The 19076-nt window shown below is 42.5% G+C and overlaps 1 protein-coding gene across 1 annotated transcript in view; it reads left to right on the top strand.

Annotated features, from left to right (window-relative positions):
* sema6bb (sema domain, transmembrane domain (TM), and cytoplasmic domain, (semaphorin) 6Bb) overlaps positions 1-18279 on the top strand; it is a 131636-nt gene extending 113357 nt beyond the window's left edge. The window contains exon 17 of the mRNA XM_038716118.1: positions 12391-18279. Coding sequence (XP_038572046.1) covers positions 12391-13298 — 908 coding nt within the window. The 3' untranslated portion in view covers positions 13299-18279. The remainder of the gene's footprint in view (positions 1-12390) is intronic.
* The last annotated feature ends 797 nt before the right edge of the window (positions 18280-19076 follow it).

The following is a 19076-nucleotide window of genomic DNA, read 5'->3' as shown; positions in this document are numbered from 1 at the left end:
TGGTTGTGATGTTGTGAGGAGCTTTGTGCAGGAAAGAAAATTTGTTGCCAAATTTATGGCTGTGGTCTCATCTGATTCCATTCTAATTTCTGTGGTTTGGTAAGGGGCCTGGGTTGAGGCTTAGGAAGGGGGAACACATAAAGCCAACACAGTTCTTTGTATTTACATGGCAGCTAGTTAAAGTACAGGGTCTTAAGTCTGCTGATGATAAATGTGTTGCCCTGCAGCTTGAACCCCAACAGTGAGACAGACAGGAAACGCGAAAGAAAGGGGGGCCACAGTAGTCTAATTTTTTTTGTTTGATGCGGTCTCCTCTTTCAGATGGAGAGAGGGCTCTGTAACCTTGACGCCACAGTTGTCCTTTTTCCTCTCCTAACTCCCTCTGCTGTCACTCCCGCAAGTCAGACACCAAGGGCAAAGAGGGAAGGAGACGGAGAATAGACAAGTAGAGATAGAGGAAGTGTGGTGTGTAGCTGTGCATCCCCTGATGCCAGACTGTGCTCTAACTCACACATCTCTCACACCCCGAGGAGCTTCTGAGAGGCTTGAAGAAGAGAGCTGATCCCCTCTGTGAATACTGAGGCTTGGCTGATGAAATATGAGGACCAGCGCGCCTTATAACAACTGACGCGTGTGTGTGTGTACTTGGGCATAGCAGCGCAAAAAGGGAAGTGGAATACTGCTTGGCGTTTGTGCCGTTTTCAGTGTAGAGATGGGGACTTTTTTTAGCTAGTTTTAAGAAGATAAGAATAGCAGCCTCAGCCTCTAGAAAGCTTGGCGAGGTGCGAGGACTCCTGAAGGGCTTCAGCTCTTTCATCTGACTTCCTCCTCTGAGTCCTCCCTCCTCTCCCCTCACAACTCCTTCCCAACAGCGGGAGCCTCAGAGAGAGCCTTGAAAAACATGGTGGGGGGCCTGATGACCCCTCAGCGACCCACAGGTCCTCGCTGATAGATGCGTTTTTGTGTGTGTACAAGGTTGCAATCATTCAGCAACTGGTTGAAGTGAGATTTTGGGTGGTGAGGCTTGTACACATACAGCTTACAGTTACTCAAAAAATGCACAATACTTTTAAACAAAGTCCATCACTTTAAACCAATATTCACTCTGATTTTATGTCCCTACACATCCCAAACTTGCTGTTTCATGCTGCAAGAGGCCACTGATCACTGCAGTTAACAATAGATGAGGTTCTCTAGTGAGCTTTACAGCTCAGTAAATGCTTTAGGTAATAAAAATTCAAGAGAAAAAATAAGGATATTCAATGAAAATGCGAATGAGCTGCTCATTATGCAAAAGAGTCCCGCGGAGTAATTTAAAAAACGATAAAGTTTTTAAATAAATAAAATAAATGCAGAAAGAGTCCTGCATTTAAAAAGATATCAATCCTGATCTGCAGTATATCATCATTTGTTCAAGTTATTCAAGGTTACAGTAAGTGTGATTGGTTAGTGAGAACAAAACCTAAATAGATTTCAGAAAGTATTACATATATCATGCCAGTTAGATAGTACTGTATTTCAATTACAAATGCAGCATTTAAAGGCTCTGAAAATCCATTTTCTCAGTAAGCTTCTTCCTCTGAGAGATGGGGTTCAGCATGAACACAAAATGTTCAGCTAAAGTTGAAAATGTTTTGTGTTATTTTTAAATGAGAGATTTCTGGTTTTGTGTTTTTTCTATGCTCAGTCGGAGAAACGTGATATCAAGTAATTTATTTTCATGCACCAATGAGGATTCAGCAACATTTGAATCAAAATGTGATGAATGTTGTTGCGTTGTTTGCTTATACAGTTTCTCCAGGCCCACTGTCAATCACATCTGATTAAACCACACATCCACCGTCCTGATGATTGTGAAATGTTTAAAGATCCCCTCACTTCTTATTTATTCCCTAAAATGTCAGATAGCCAGCTGACCTTACTGACTTACGTCTGTACTTGTATCTGTGAACAAGTTGTTACTACACCAGCAAACTACTAGCATAGTGAAAGTTTTGACAGTAAAACATGTGAAAGTGTGCAGTTTTTTGACGTAAACGGACCCTGGAGCTTCTTGCCTATCTACTACGTAATGGCAATGTGACAACATGAGCTCACTGCAACATCGCAACAGGTTTCACTCCCACTAACGCTGTGGTGGCCACTGCCAGTTACAAGCTAACAGGCAAACAATGTAAACATAATTTATTAAAGATGCTAACCACGCCATTCTGATGCATCTATTAGTCTCCATTTTTGGTGCACAACAGACACCTCATCTGTGTTTCTTCTGACTGAAGCTAAAATACTTGCGCTGTGGCTGAATCTTTCCTCTAAAGCTAGCCATCTGTGGTGGTGGGCGGGGCATTCATAGGTCCAGAATTTCTTAGTGATGGAGAAAGAGTAGATGTGCTTCCAGCCCCTTCTTTTCATTTTATGTGGTAAAACTATCCATCATCAACAGCTTATCATGTGTACAGGGTTGCGGGGGGGCTGGAGCCAATCCCAGCTGGCATCGGGCAAGAGAGGGGGTACACCCTGGACTGTGGGAAAACCATGTTTTCAACAACAGATTATTTTTACATACTTTTAAATGTGTCTGGAGAATTACTGTAATAAATTGTTTCATTAAAAAATATAGCTCAAAATTTAAAATATGTTTTTTTTGGTGAAGTTTAACTTTATTTTTCACATTTTGATTAATAATGAATATTTAATATTATGGAGAAATGCAAAGGTTTTTCAACAAAGTTTTCAGGGGCTTTAAAGTCTGATATTAATGCAGCCCTTTTTTTGGATTAATCAAGGCGACAACCTTGATAACCTGCAATTGTAGGTCACAAATAAAACTGTTGGGCTGCTTGATTGCAAATAGTACATCTTGACAAAAGACTTGTGTGTGCATGTGTGTGTGTGTGGGTGCATGATTTTACGCTAAACATTGTGATGGGACCTACACACAAACATGCATACCATCGGCTCTTCTCAAAATCCACAGACACTGGCATTTGAAGAATTTGGTTGAACCTGTACACAAACACACACACACACACACACACACACGCACACACAAACAAAGACCTTGGGCTGTTCTGTGGTCAGTGCTGAGTAATACTTGTCCAATAAAGTGCGGGCAGGACCTGGAGGTGCTGGTAATGCCTCAACAGAGAGTCCTGCAGTGTGACATCCAGAGTACTGTAACTACTCTCCTCTCACACCACTGGGGATTGTTTTTGTGTCTATCATTCAGACAGAAATCGACCATGGTGAGTTCCCCAACTCCCTGTATCAAACAACACTTTTCCTCCTTTCTGCAACACATCAATAACACTACTGCACTTTTTTTCCTCACTCCCTCTCTCTGTTTCACTAAGTCACACTCAATCTCATTCTTTAACTTAATTTATGTTTCTCTTCCCTCTAGCACCTCCTCCCTGCTCTTTCTTTCTTTTTCTCACTTCTTGCAGTCCCTCTGTCCCGTCTCTTCTTTCTCTCTCTCTCTCTCTCTCTCTCTCTCTCTCTCTCTCTCTCAGCCTGTCCATCAGCCTCTTCCTATCTCTTTCACCAGCAGGTTTGTTGCGGCGCCTCTGTATTGATCACCTTAAACTCTCTTTAGTCCAGGTCAGCTGACAGGCACTGTGACTCTGAGCGATCGTTCAGCTCAGGATGTGTCCTGGCGGCACGTCCACCTGCGAGGCCTTGGACTGTGTCACAGCGGAGACATTTCATTAAAGACAGCCTGTAAATTAACAGAGCAGGCGGGTGGCTGAACGAATGGGGCGAGGGTAGTTTCAATCAGCCACCCAGATGGGGTGCAGCCCCAACGTGATGGCTGATGGTTTAATCATTCTGTTAAACCTTCAGAAATTTGTACCAGGAACGAGGCCAACACTTCAGCACCGGGGATGTGAACATAAAAACAAATTGGCATGTGTTTTCAGCTGGTGGGCGTATAGTATAGCACCATACTTAGCTCTGATGTGATATATGGATGTAGCATGTGAGAAAGATTAAGTTAAAATTGCCTGGTTCATGATTTGGGAATAAGAGATATGAGCTCTCTGGGCGGATACTTTGACTAATGCTATGCGGACCTGCTCTCCAATTTATTGCCAGTGACATGTTTGTGAATATTTATCATTGCTCTCCACAGTTTGCTTTTGGCTTTGCACCTAAAATGAGGATATCAATTACCAAACCAAAGCACAGCCAATTCCGTAACCCGTAAGTCATAGGATATCGAAGAAAATAATAAAGGCTACATCCTACTGAAAAACCCACACATGTACATATACACACGTGCACTCTCATGCACACAAAAGTCTCTGGAAAACAATTTATTTCTCCACAGTGTCCGCCACAGCCCAGTTGCTTTGTTTGGATTGGATGCAGCTGAAACTGCTAACAGACTCGCCCTTGTTAAGCTGCCTCTCGCTAAAGGTTGACCAGATTGGGAAAACAAGGTCTCCTGATATAATTGAATCCACAAATTCAATGAGGAACATTCCTGACAGCAACACGTGTGCAAAGGCTGTGAAAAAAACATTTATGGGAGAAAAAACGTCCTGTAGCTTTTGATTACATGGCAGCGGGAGGGAGTCAGCCCCCTCTGATGATTTTAACATGCAGCACTGCCCTAAAGCAACTATAGACTTACCTCATTTACCCCCAGCAGAGATTTTTCCATAAGCACAAAAAGGGAGAAAGAAACCAAGATGAAGAAAGGGGGCTAGAGTTAAAAATGAGGATACACTGTGTAGTTACGTGGAAGAGAGGAATGTATGCGGCAAGAGAGTTATGCAGGTATGTAATTATGCAGTCATCATCGCAAACCTTGACTCTGAGCCAGCCAAAACCCAGATCTGCCCTCGCTAATAGACCCAGTTGAACACCTGAATCTATTAACGGCAGGTTTTTTTGGTGGAGATTTTAGGGAATTTTGATTGCAAACACATGGCTGGTGCACATAAATGTTTTAACATATTGATTAGTCGAGTGCAAGACAGGCACGTCTGACTAGCCCTCAGGAGCTGAGGTTGGGTGTTTTTTTTAGATATATTTATATAAAAAAACATTTTTTTCCTTTCTTAACCCAGGAGTTGTGCAGAACTCTCCAGCAGCTTTCCTCAGCCATGCTCTGAAAACAATGTCAGGGAGGGACTGTAAATGGTTTTACAGTCATTCTGAGAGTAAACATGGTTTACGAGCAAGGGAGGTTTAGTCCAAGTAAGGAGCTCTGCAATGTTCCTGCTTCATTTTAAAGCGCTTTAATTCTTCCTCACTTTCCATCCTCAAACACAGTCAGTGTTAGCTTTGCAGCTCACAACATGAGGTGCAGTGTGTTTGTGTGTGAAAGCACGAGAGATGTGCAGTGGTGGAAGCGGAGGGTGTACTATATAGTGTATCTGCTGAAAGAGAAGTTATAGGGATGGTAAAAAAAGGAGTAAGACAGCAGGAAGGAGGAAGATGTGCTAAAAACAAGAAACAAAATAGTGCCTGCAGTCTTTCAACAGAGGAAAAGGAGAGGAGGATAATGAGCAAAATCACTGAGCCATGGGTGCAGGCAGCGCACGCAGTCACTTATTAACACACACACATATTCATACATCTATGCACACTTATTCACACTACGGTGCACATGCCCTGCCACGTGCATCCCCACCGTCACAGTGTGCGTAAACACATTAACATGCAGAGAAATGGCGGATTCTGGAGATGAAAGCCCCTCAGATCAGTGGCTGTACGCTGACACAGTCGTAACCTATCAAGCTCAGAAGTGTGTGCTTATGGCATCGACAGGTCCACCGGGATGCTGTGAAGTCTCTTTGTTCTGTTTTGATGTGCTGTGTTTTTTAATACATGTATTCCAGCTCGCATAAAAGTTCCCTTGCCTGGTTTTTGATTAAGGAACTTATCGAACTGTAGGAAGCCTCAAAAAGTTCCCAAATTCATTTGTTAGCAACTAGAATAGCTAACTCCTCCAGACAGTAATCAAAACCAGTTTAGAAACTGAACAGCTGAAACAAGCTTCTTTGTATCATTTTGTGTTACAGTGATTTTTACCTACTAGGGATGTGGCATTCCACGAGATCTTACAACGTGACGATATTTCTCGGGGGAAACCTGTCACGCCACACATCAATTTTCTCAGGAGGTGAAAAACAATGTAAAGCTGATAACGTCGACTCGCAGTGCGAATCATCTTCACACAGCTTATGCGACGCATACATCGTGATAGTAATCAAGTGAACCTCTCAGACAGTTACAGTGACTGTTAGAGTTTTGCAATATAAACATCTAAAAACTGAACCGCAAACTTGCTGTGTTTGAGACTGTGAGCTGCACTTTATCAGAGGTGATGAAGTTAACGCGTGTGGATTTGCTATGAGATTGCTGCCTGATCAGTACTGTTTCAGTTAGTTTTGGTCTCCACCTCCTTCCCTCCTAACATACGGTTTTAAATGGGGTTCTGTGTCTGTCAGACGGTCTGAAGGAGATACTGCCATATCAGCAGAGCAATAACGGAATGCAAATCAGAGTGAAGGGCAGGTAGACTTAAAAATGATCATGAATTCTCAATAAATGATGAGGTTAGTCTCGTAATATTATGACATTGTTCTCGACGTGTCAGAGAACACAGATATGTGGGACAGATTCTGAGTGTGCAGAAAGTTTTGAACATGAGCAGAAAACTTGGAGCTGTTAAAGTCCAGGAGTTTATAACTGAATTAAAATGTATTAATTTATCATTGAGGTGAAAAGGTGCGACATTCACATTTAAAGAAGTAGGGATGATGATGATTAAATGAGAAAAGCTGATCTACAGGAGAAACATATCTAAAAAGCAACACAGAATGCCTGAGAGCCTTTCTGCATTATACTCTACTATAGTTTTAAATTTTGACCTGCCACCTGAATTCTGTGTAGTAAAAACATTTCCACCATAGATTGAATTTACATATAATTCGGCATTAAAGAAAATAGTGTTAAAATCTTGTCTCATTTCGATTCCTTTATTTCTCACTTCTAGTGGTTTAGATCACTGGTCACCATCATTTGTGACTTGTGACCCTTAATAGCCAAGACAAGGGGACACAAGTATGCACCACTTGTGTCCCCTTGTCAGTTGTTTATACTGTATCCCTGAGTTGTGAACAGTTGAAAAGTTTAGAGTCATGGAGAGGTAAAACTCTCCAATAGTTCACAAGAAGAACAACATCCCGAGACAAATCGGGAAGGAAATGTTTGGGTAGTAGAAATAAATGTTTCTTCCTAAATTGTTGAATATTCCTTTACCCCCCAGGTCGTCTGAACATTCTTGTGTCTTGTCAGGCTTCATTGTAGTGATTCCCAGATTTCAGCAATTACTTGTGTGGTTCTTTCATCCACAACGAAAAAGACGGCCAAAACTATGAAAATTAGACCCAAGTAGTAATAAACTGTGATTATATTTTGGATGCATTTTTCTAATCAACATCAACTTCACTGATGATTGGTGAAAAATCACGCTACTCCCCTTCATCTGACCCTTTGTCTTTATCTCATAAACGCATGTTCGCAAGGCCTTTGTCGAAAGCGCCAAACTGTGAGCATGGGCTGAGCTGATACACAGTCTTCTGCCAGTGCTCTAATCAAGGGAAATGTTTAACAACTGGCATGGAGCTAGCAGGGCTTTTCATTAATTTCCCTTCCTCGCCGGGCAGAATGGAGGGAGGGAGGAAGGAGAGCGGAAGACATGAGGGAAAACTTAGAGGCAGCCACATAAAAATCCCTCCGATTAACATGACCACAGCTGTCGCATTCGCCATGTAACGGAAGCATCACTTTGTCGTACTGATATTAAATTTGATCGCACAGGGAACGACCTTGACTTGAAAGTGTGCGAGTAAAAGTTTCTCCACTTCTCTTTTGAATTTTTAAGCCATTACACCCATCATGCCGCCACCCCTGGTGATCAAAGGAGTGGTGGGTAAGAGAGAGCGATATGGAGAGAGGATTAACAGCTAACAAGAGGATTGGAGGGAGGGAAGGAAGATACATGAAGGAACAGATGACTGTGGGTTAGAGACAAAGGATATCGAACACCAAAGAAAAATACAGAGCTCCTGTGCTTTCTATTTGACAGTTAAGTGGCGCGGTATATAGACATGTTGTATATTTTGTTATACAAAATATCCTATAATAGTGTTGCTTTCAACAACAGAGCCTTTCCACCCATCCTTCTTCTCTCCTCAAACCTCCCTTCATCCTTTTCTCTCTCTTCTTCACCTCTTTAATCCTCACTTATGACCTCTTCTTCTCTCTTTTCTTCAGCCTTCTCCTTCTCTCATCTTCTCACCTCATCTGTTTCAAATCTCCTTTTTTTGTCTCCTCTCCTCTCCTCTCCTCTCCTATCCTCTCCTCTCCTCTCCTCTCCTCTCCTCTCCTATCCTCTCCTCTCCTATCCTCTCCTCTCCTCTCCTCTCCTCTCATTGTTACACTGTAATTGGAGCTGGAAGCCTCAAGACAAGCGGTTCAGTGTGCGTCAGGCTGACAGGCAGGCCCATTGGCTTCTATTAAGCTTTAATAAGTGAGCAGGATTGGAAGAGGAGGAGAGTTGAAGGGAGGAGAGAGTGTGCAGGCCACTGCTTCTACTGTCACCCCTCTGTAGGATGCAGGAAAACCTGCTTACTGTCACACAAAAACACACACACACATACTACCAAATCACTCCGTCCTTTCATTTCCATCGGCTTTTTCAGCTTATTGCCACTAGCTAAAGATTTTCTTCTACATGCTGTGCATCCAAGAAAGTCAGACATTCGTAGGAGAAAAAAGAAATGATGAATAATTAACATATTTTAGTAACCATGTCAAAGAGAATGAGAAAGCACATAGAGTAGGAGAGGACAGTCTGTCTCCGTTCTGCAGCTGAAACATCTACACACACAGAAAACCATACTACTGTAAAACACACACACACTTGTCAAGACCTCTCCTCCTGCATGGAGATGACAACAGTATTATTGCACCGTGCAGAATTTAATCTGAAGTGCCACATAGCAACCTTGGACCACAGTTGAGGTAAATGTCAGAGAAATATCTACAACCTCTGCAGCTGAGAACTGCAAGAACAATTCCAGATGTGATGTGTGTGAGAGAGGTGATTTGCAGCCCCCCCCTTTATGTTGCTGCCTTGAGTTTTCTGTGGTCACAGTGCTTCATTTTTGTTTACAAAGTCATCAGGCTGCGGTTTATTGGGGGAAAAAAATGAATCAATTCATTACCTGACTTCTCCAGCGTGTGTGTGTGTGTGTGTGCGTGTGCGGAAACTGTAAATGAACACGCTGGTAACCTCCAAATGCCTTTCTTTGTGTCGCATCTGCTGCCCCCAAGAACAGCCTTCTTACTGAGGAGAGGAGCGATAATGTAATTGAAACTGGCAGTCTTTCCAAATTGAATATTGGCCTGAAACTTGAAAATAAATACAGCAAGAATCAGCGCTATGTTTAGGCTCCTGCAACAAAGATGACGACAATGTGTTCAAGGAGAAAAGAACTCCCAATGAACAAATGCCAAATTAAATGTAAACATAGAAGAACAAGGATGCTTAAATGAATACACAAGGACTAAATAGACGTCTGTGCAGGTTAGCCTATGTAACCACAAGCTGGCTGCATGGCAGCATGAAGTAACAAAGGGAGGAAAGAAATATGGCGAGATCCAAATTATGAGCTGCCATCTGTGTTCAGACCAATTTTAAGATATAAAGCAATACGGTTTTTACATCCCATCCTGCAATCTTAACTTTCTAAATAAACCTTAATACTAGATTAAATAAACACTTTAAAATGCATAACTCAAGCCACATGTGAGGACCTGCTTTAGGAGAATGTTAAATGAAAAATTCTTTACGAACAATCCCATTTTAGATTTAAAAAAATCAGATGGAAATGTATTTATTCCAATTAATATTCAGAAGCAGTGATGAACTAATGGAAAAGTTAGAGCAAAGAGGTAATAAGAAGTTAAAAGGAAATGAGGAAAGATGAGGTTGTGGCACTATGCAAGCAAAAAAATTAAAAACAAATACGCTTTAAGTCCGAACACAATCCCTCTGATAAAACGGGATCCCAGTTATTCGGGAGGATTTGTCCGATGGTAAAATGGACTGTGCACGTCACATAATTAACAGGCTGTAAGTAAGGTTTGTGTCCACATGTATCACTGTGCTTATTGGATTGTTGATAAAGGTCTAATTAGTGCTGAAAAGGACATTGATTGACCAACAAGGCCAGTTGATTAATGCCAGGTTTCAGTCAATGGCAGCTGAAAACTTGTTGAGAGTATGGACTTGCATTGATAGTGTAGAGGATCCAAGCTTTAATGTGAAATTGTAAGTGACGAGGGATCGATGAATGGTATATAATTCTGGTCATTTGTTTCCTGGACTCTTAAGAGTGCATTTTTGCACTGGCAATGAACCAACTGCCTGAATAAATAAAGGTAAAACACAGAGAAGGTTTACCTTCATGTCAGGTTTTAGCTGCTATTTGACACAATTATATTTTTGCTAGCAACGCGTCTCTAGGGATGGGACTCCACCATTTTGGTCCAAACTGAAAACATTTTGGACAGACATTCATGGTCCCCAGATGAGGAACCCTACTAAGCTATTTTAACCAGTTGCAGGCATCTCCTCAGAGAAGGAAGAAGCTAAAAATGGAGCCTGAGATTTTATTTAGTAGTGAAGTTATTGTTTTTGGAAAGAGGTGTTACTGTAGAGCTTTGAAAGTGTGAGTTTTTTTGTTGAACCAACACAATCTAGCTTTCAGCTCTATCTTCTTGGGAAAGATATTCCAATAAATTACCTGAATGCAGGAAAATGGATAGGCTGCACTGTGAGAGTAGAAATAGTTTCCACTGTGTTGTTTTTCATTTATTTATTTTTGGTAAATTGCCCTTTTAATGTGTACAAGAGTACCTTCGGCACAGCACAGCAATTCAGCAGTCTCTCCCAGGGTTTTAGCTGTCATTTCCAAGCTTAATGTCAATGTGTAGAGTAACGCTTTATTATACCAAGCCACAGGCCACATTAATTAACCACCAACTGCAAGTACTTGCACCAAAACTAGCTCCATTTGTCCCCATTAAAAATTCATTTGTCAGTCAATAAAAAGCATGTTTATTTTTTTAAAAACTGCTGCTGTTGTTGTTTATTCTTTCTCCCATTCTTAGTCCTCTTCCTCTCCCGTGCTGTGTGTGAGTAAGTGGCTCCCAATGCCTATTAATGACATCCATTTATTTTCTGTGAGAAAGGATTTATTTCACTGTCCTTGTGGAGACAGTCCTCCCTCTGCCTCTATTGGTGTTGTAATTTAACAACTATTACTATGTTTGTCTAAGGCCCCAAATGTTCGAGTTCGCTTCAGGCATCTTCTCTCTCTCTCTCTCTGTAACACCCTCCTCTTTCCTTCTTTTGCTTTTCTCCAATCTGCTTCCCTTGGAACAATTTCATTGTTTTCGTTGGTGTTGGTCCCAGGAGCTCACGCAGCAAAGAACAACTTTTCTTCTGGCATTTTCCTAATTGATCCATGGCAGCCTGCGCTGTGGCCTAGCTGTATTCACATCTTCATTAATTCATAAACAGTTCTCTCTAAGGGAGTTCATCTGATGTTCTTATACAAAAGAAATACAGGAATTTGTGGTCTTGTCTGCTTATATATATATTTTATGGTATCTTTTATCTATAAACGTTATGCCTCATGTTCATCCTTGCAAAGACGTTGGCATATAGATGCAACAATGGATCAAAAATATAGCAGCTTATTTATTTGAGATTTTTTTATATATATATATATATATATATATAAAATGTATACTTCTTTTTTAGAAAACAAGTTAGGGTGTTTCAGACCTGTACTGTGTTTGTACATTATACAAAAAGGGGTATCCAGAGATGTTTTATTAACTGATAAGATAACTGATACGTAAGCTGAACTGACTACTTGTAAGTCACAAGTAGTGTATACAGCCCAAACACCTAGATGGTAACAGACTTTCACGGTAAAAAGTATGAAAACTTTAAATTATCACTCACCGTTAATGCCAATACTTGGCTTCTCTCCCCATAAAGCTAATGTTTTGAAACATGTTAGGGTTGAGAGCTATTCTCAATCAGGAAGACAGTTATTACAGCTATTAAAATCACCATCCACTTTACGTAATGAAGGCAATTAGCCAGAGCTACCTTGGCTGGAAAGCATACGACCATTCCCACCCACAGAGAGGAGAGAGAAAATAGGCCATTTTGTCTCGCCGTTTGTTAACGCCCACATGTTTTCAGACAGGAAATACTGATGCTATTAGAATGGTTCCACCAGTTGACTGATGGCTTTCTGTTTGTGTTTGATTGTATCTCTCTATTTCTAGGAATGCTGCTCCAAGAGAGTTTCATCGAGGAGCCTGATGGCCTGGTCTCTGTAAACCTGCTGGTGGTGTCTGCTGTTTCAGCCTTCGCAACAGGGGCTGTCCTCTCTGGCCTCACTGTCTGCTGGATCATGAGTCACCGCCACCGCCACTCTCGAGGCTCTGGGGCCAGTGGCGCCCGCCGCAAAAGTGACAAAGAGCAGAGCATGCTGGGGCAGGGCCGCAGCGGTTCAGTAATGAGCGTAACAAGGACCAGCGGCGGTGAGAGGCGTCGTTCACAGGCAGACAATCCCTTTGTCACACCCAATGGTTGGCCTAAAGGAGAGATGGACCCGGGCTTGCTGCCTACCCCAGAGCAGACCCCGCTGCAGCAGAAACGAGCCATGCGTCTCCCAGACACCGACTGGGACCAGAGCCAGACCTTCCTCACCGCTGTCGGGACACCCTGTCCCAACAACTCTGTCATCTACCTGAGCTCCAAGTTCCTGCATGGAGGTGGAGGGGGTGGAGGGATGGTCCGGATAGAGGACCCAGGGGAGGTTGTGCTGCCCCCCCACACCGAGCGCCAGCGCTACCTGATCTTAGCCACCCAGAGAGGGGAGCACGGTGGCAGTCGTCCCAGCGGCACCCTGAGGAACTCAGCGGGAGAATACATCTACCCCGCCACGCCGCAGGATTCCCCTGACCGACGGAGGGTGGTTTCCGCTCCCACTCCCCACATGGACTATGGGGAGCCTCGCTGGAGTCACGAGGCACTCAACTACAACAGCAACAATGGAGTGCCCTATCACCCTCAGCGTCAAGGCCTCATCAGGCCAGATATGCACGGGCCTCGAGGGCTGGGAGAACTGGCTGACTTCAGCCATCTTCTAGGGAAGAACATGGGAGAGCGTACCCCCAGTGGCCAGTGAGGCGAAGTACGTGAGCCCTGGCACCAAGCTCTCTCTGAACACCCATTCACTCCAACAGCGGACTGAAATAAATCAACCCTTCAGACTCACTGTCCCGGTCCAACCTTACCCTGTCTGTCCTCTCTCACTGTCATTCAATGTTCTGACGTCATTCAGCTGACTGAAGAGAGAGACAGAGAGAAAAGAAACAAAGAGAGAGTTGGAAAAAGAGGAGAAATCACATCTCACGTTCCTCTGCTCTCAATCAGAGGTGCACCCCTCTGCTCTGTAAGTGGTATGACCCACAGAGCTTGACTTTGACACCACAGGACAAACTGTAAGCTAAAGAGAGGGGTGCAAAGGAAAGGGAATCTTTGCAAAGCAGTGTGTGGGGATTTTAAAAAATGACAATTTTGCTCGCAGCGCCAAATGTGAAGCGTCTCCCTCTACCATTTTGTTCCCCGTTTTGAGACCATGGATCTTCTTTGAGTGGGAAATTTTGTTTCTGCTTTTGTTTTTTTGTGCCAGTGGCATCCAGCAGATGACAATGCGCTTTACTATGGATTTCAGATGAGACTAAAACTGTTGTAGCCGTGCCAGAGGGCCGTGACTCATGAATGAATCATGCAGTGTGTGTATGTGTGGAAGTGAGTGGCCACAACAACCCCAACCAGTGTCCTGTCTAAACTGTGAAGTATAACTATATAATTAAGTTTCATTAAGGAGGTGGTTGATGTTAACATTATTTCCTCTTTTTATAAACAGTCACAGAGAGACAAACGGATTTTATTATGATCCTCTATTTGTTTAGCAATCAAAGGTTTAGATGGTTGACCAGTGGCTAGTGAGGGGTTGAAACTCCCATTGTAATTTTTGTCATTCCCAGTACCTCAGAAGCAGTACTGGACAAAGCCATCATGAAGGGAAAGAAAGCAATAATAAGCAAGACACACATAGGGAAGAAGATGAAGCCAATTTAATTTGATATTTTATAATATCACTGTTTTCTCAGCAAAGCAAACTGAAGTTTGGAGATGTGAGAAGGAGACAGGCACTGGGAAAAGGAACAATATCTCCCCTTCATTGTTCACTTCCTAGCTGCCTCTCAGTATGCCTGGGTCTCTCTGACCTGACCTGAGGCCCCCCTGGGCTCCGAAGTCCATTTGAAGGAGGGAATGTGAGCTGTGGCTGTCTGGCCGTCTGACTGGGGCTGTGAGGCCCGGCCGCTTGGGAGCTCCATTCAGCCTCTTCTGCCCAACACTGAGCCTCTTTGTGCCCCAGAAGCAGGAGGAGACTGCGGCAACAAATAGCCGTTAAGAGTCAGGGACCTAACCCAACACTGCAGCCAAGCAGAATATCAATGAGGAGGACAGCAGCTCCATCCGTCATGTGAGATGTACCAACCAGGACCGGGCATCTTTTAGGCTTCACCCACTGTGGTGATTCACTGGTTTGCCAGTACAGGGAGGAGCTGAGGGCTGAAGCTGGGGCTGAGGCCAGGATTGGGGCACTGCTAACTGTCACAATGGTCATCCCTTGTGGTTTTATCCCTTTCTGTCTTTCAGTGTGTTTCATGACAAAAGCAGGATAAAGAAAACAGATGGGCATGGGGTATACTTGGGTGTGGAGTTTCACTCCGCTGTCTGATCTTTTGATGTGTTCTGTTTTTGTCTGTTCTCATCCGTTCTTGATTCAAATGTAGATCCAGAGATAGCTTTAGTTCATCTGGGTCATGGTGTGGTAGGGGTACTGTTTTTGTGTGCGTCAGTCTGTCGGCTGGTGTGTGTGAGTCTCTCTGGGTTTGTGCGTTACTTATACTGAGTGCAAAAAAACAGCTTTGATCAATTTTACTCTCATTCTCACCCTTCTTCTTCTTTCTTTCTTTCATCCCTGTTCCTTTCTCCATTGAGCCATTAAAGTTGTGAAGCCTAACAGTGTCGGAGCCCTGCATGGGAGCAGTATATGCTATACAATTTATTTAAACTATTATACTTTACACAATGAAGTGCAGCTAAAATAGAGATGCTGGGCTCTACATAGCTGAAGACAAGGGCTGGCCATTGTTTGAAATCTTTTGATACTAGTGTAAAAATGACACCTTTCAGTTTTTGAGATTTTTTGAGACTAGTTTAAAAAATATGGTTTAAATATACATTTTAAAACAGGCAATACTGAGCTTTATAGCGTCTTTTAGCTCATTGTTTTGGTATTTTAGGCCCAGAACGTAATTGGTTTGGTTCACTCTTACTGTTTTCAGTTACGGTTTTGGCCTCAGCAGCTGTTTTCAGCAAAAATGCTCAAAAAATCAGCTGTGTGCTACTTGGATAGCACCCAAGTGGCCAAAAAACTAATGAAGGTTTAATGTAAATTAATGTAAATTATTGTTTGAAATGTTTTAACACTAAGGTCAATAGAATAACAAACAAGACTTTTCTTTTGTCTTTCTTTTCTTTTCTTTCTTGATCTTTTACTTTGAGAAACATGTCTTTCTACAAAAAAAACCAAACAATGTCCAACAAAAGCCAAAGTAATGACATTGTCTAAACACCAGCAGTCGTACGAGAACTTTCCATGAATACAATAGTGTAAATTCTTTGACACTTGATCTCAGTTGGCACCAAAATAGTATTGAGGTTCAATACCCAGCGCTAAAAGAAAAACACACAGCCCGAGCTGGAGGTGGTGCATTAGACAAGCCAGTGAAAGAGATTTATGAAAGCAAGGACAGAGGAGGAGGTCAGGCGGGCGAACATGATGTTACTGCATTACCGCCTCACCACATTAGTACAGTGTATTCTTTACACATTCCACCCTGAAACAGGTCATTAGTATTGAGGATACGGAGCCCTCCACCAGCCAGGCCCCTCATCTCTCTGTCTACATCTCTGCTGTGACCTGAGTGCTGCTTGTCTCTATATATATGTGTGTGTGTGTGTGTGTGTGTGTGAATGAGACCTCTCTGTCTCGGCCGGCTTGCCCAGCCAGCCGTGTCCTCACTCTGCATCTCCTCCGGTGTTTCACTAAACATGCTTGATTAGGCAAAGTACATTCCCGGCCCTCTAATGGCCTGATGAGCCCTTGAGAAGATTACTACAGACACATCAGCCCTGAGAGGGAGGTGCACATTCAACCAGCTCTTTACCCCTCCACTAACCACCAGCCACACACACACACACACACACACACACACACAAATATGGTCGACCCTTCAACCAAAATCGGGATGCAATTGAATTAAGATCAGAAGTAGAGCTCAGGCTTAAAATAGGCTGACACTGACTGGTTCTAGGAAAGGTAATGCACATGATGTTATCGTACTAACTGCACAATTGAATTACCTTAGTTTATCATTACGGAGCAGCTAAAGAATTCAGGTGCAACCTCATGTAAGTCAGTCTGTTTATTAAAGCCATCATCCTCCTTCTTTACATGTTTCATGTCATTCCCATTTCTCCTCTTTCAGCAGCTGCACTTTGGCTTCTTCTTTCAATTCAGTTTTAATTGTTAACAGACTCACACAATTTCTTTGCGCACACACACACACACACGTAACATGTCTACCTAATGTGAGCTGGTGCTTTGGTCCCGTTTGTCACTATTAAAGGTTAGCTGCTTTATTTATCTGTGACAGAAACAGAAATCAAACTAACTCACAAAAATATCAAATGGTTAATGTGTTAAATAAATTTTAAAGACATTTTCAAAGCCTCTCCTGTGGAAAATTGCTTTCCTGTGCTTAGAAATTAAGAGTTTTTTTCCGTTAAATGTAGCACATATTGCCTCCAGTCCCACATACACACACACACTCTCCCTCTTTATCTCTATTCTACACATATGAACACGCGAATTCCCACCCAGCCCTCATGACCCAGTCTGTCTGTTTTTCTTATTTATCTTGTTGTGCTTGTGTGCTTGTTAAAGAGAACATGCCTTTGTGTGTTGGGGTTGTTCGTGCTGTGTGGCCCCTGTGATGTGATGCCCCCCAGCCAATAACTGCCATCTTGCCCTACAGTGTTCCACTGTACTGTATGTGCTCTATGCCCTAGAAAGAGTCTAGAAATGGAGGCTAACTTGTATTAAATCCACCATCACATTTGGGAGTTTTGACATGAAACTGCTCCCTTCCAAGCCAACATATGAGAGGAAAAAGCACAAAAACAAGGCGAAAACAAAATCAACCATTTTTGTAAAGCTGTAGATGTATTTAGTCAGCACTGATCATTTTTGTCATGTTTGTTTTTTCTATAGTTTGTTTCTGTGGTAGATATTTGGTTTGAAATGATATGGAATTTCATTGTATATGATTTCAATTTCAATTCTCTGTTGTGCCAGATTTGATGGCGACAATGAAGACGAACCTGATGACTATAATGATTATTATATTTACAGTGACAATGAAGCAGTGCTGTGAGCAGCACTGGGGTGTCCTATTTGGATGCTGAAAGGAAATGGTAGAAGAAGAGGAAGAAGATAAAGAAGAAGAGGAAAAGAGAGTGAACTAATGAGGTTCAAAAAGAGATTCTTCTCTTCTCCTGCGGAGTGGAGTCTCCTGCTACTGTGAAGGATCTTGTCGTCCTGTGGCCCTCACCAGAGGCTGGCCCCCCATTGCCCCGGGGCCCTCAGGGCAGGCTGTCATCAGATGACAACACATGTCCCAACTACGTGTACATAACCTTGATGCTTACATGTAATTTAAGTGCAGTAGCTGCATGACGACACAGCCTCTGTGTGTGTACAGAAGTAGCGATGTGTGAATTTGTACAGTACATGCAAGTGTGTGTGCTTGTGTCCGCGAAGAAATCTGTCTGTCGTCACGCAAAAAGCAACACGTGCATGCACCCTCTGACAGTACGCACATACACTGCACACGCCCTAAACATGCAAACACACTCCAACAGTTGTTCACCATTCTCCACATTGTCCTGAGCTCTGCCTGTCACTCCGCATGGAGACTTTGCTCTTTGTCAACTTTCTTATTCTAATAAACCACTCAGATATTGACCTCCAAGGTGTCGTCATTGACTACAGTGTGTTTGACTTCCTCAATTATTTATAGTCTCATAATATCATTTTAAAAACCTGTAGCACACTGATAAATGCAACATGAAATAAGTTATTTTCCTGCAATGTTTCCATCATGGACATGACAATGTAGGCTATATGTCATGAACTACGAGCTGAGAGTGTGTTGGTATTCTGCTTTTTCATTTGCATGATTTCATTTTCCTGCACACCCGTCTACCACTTGTGCGTCATGACAACATTTAGTTTTAAACATAAGAAACAAAAAGAAAATACCATCACCTTTTACCTACCTACACCACCTTCCCAACGTTTCTCACAGAAGACAAAACAATACAAAGTAATGCTAATAGTGTGTAGTAAAAGGTCATAGCAACAAAAATGTCCTTTAAAATGTCATACAGTGGAAATTATTGAAACATACAACATCAAGATTCTTCTTTTGACCCAAAGTTTTAACACTCACGCTTAGCAGACTGATTACTTTTATGATCTAGCAATTAGGAGTGATTCAGGCACAGTGTTACACCAGTTATGTTTATTTTTACAGGTAAAGTTTATTCGTGTTGTTTTGAAACAGCTGGCTTCCTAACTTTAATGTGGCGCCAAAAAGGGGAAATTATTAGCATAGTTAGCTCCTCGGGCAGGCTATCAAACCAACCACACTAAAAAGCAACATATCTGGTCAAAACCTTCTAAATTACCCATTTACAAAAACACAACTAAAGGAAATCCAATGATTGTGTTAAGATGCAAGATGTAGTATCATCAGTCATC

Source organism: Micropterus salmoides, unplaced genomic scaffold (assembly GCF_014851395.1).
Source record: "Micropterus salmoides isolate LMB-PRFRI ecotype aquatic unplaced genomic scaffold, ASM1485139v1 Ms_hic_scaffold_13, whole genome shotgun sequence".
Taxonomy (NCBI): Eukaryota; Metazoa; Chordata; class Actinopteri; order Centrarchiformes; family Centrarchidae; genus Micropterus; species Micropterus salmoides.
The sequence above is the reverse complement of the archived record's forward strand: the minus strand, read 5'-3'. Positions and strand labels throughout refer to the sequence as shown.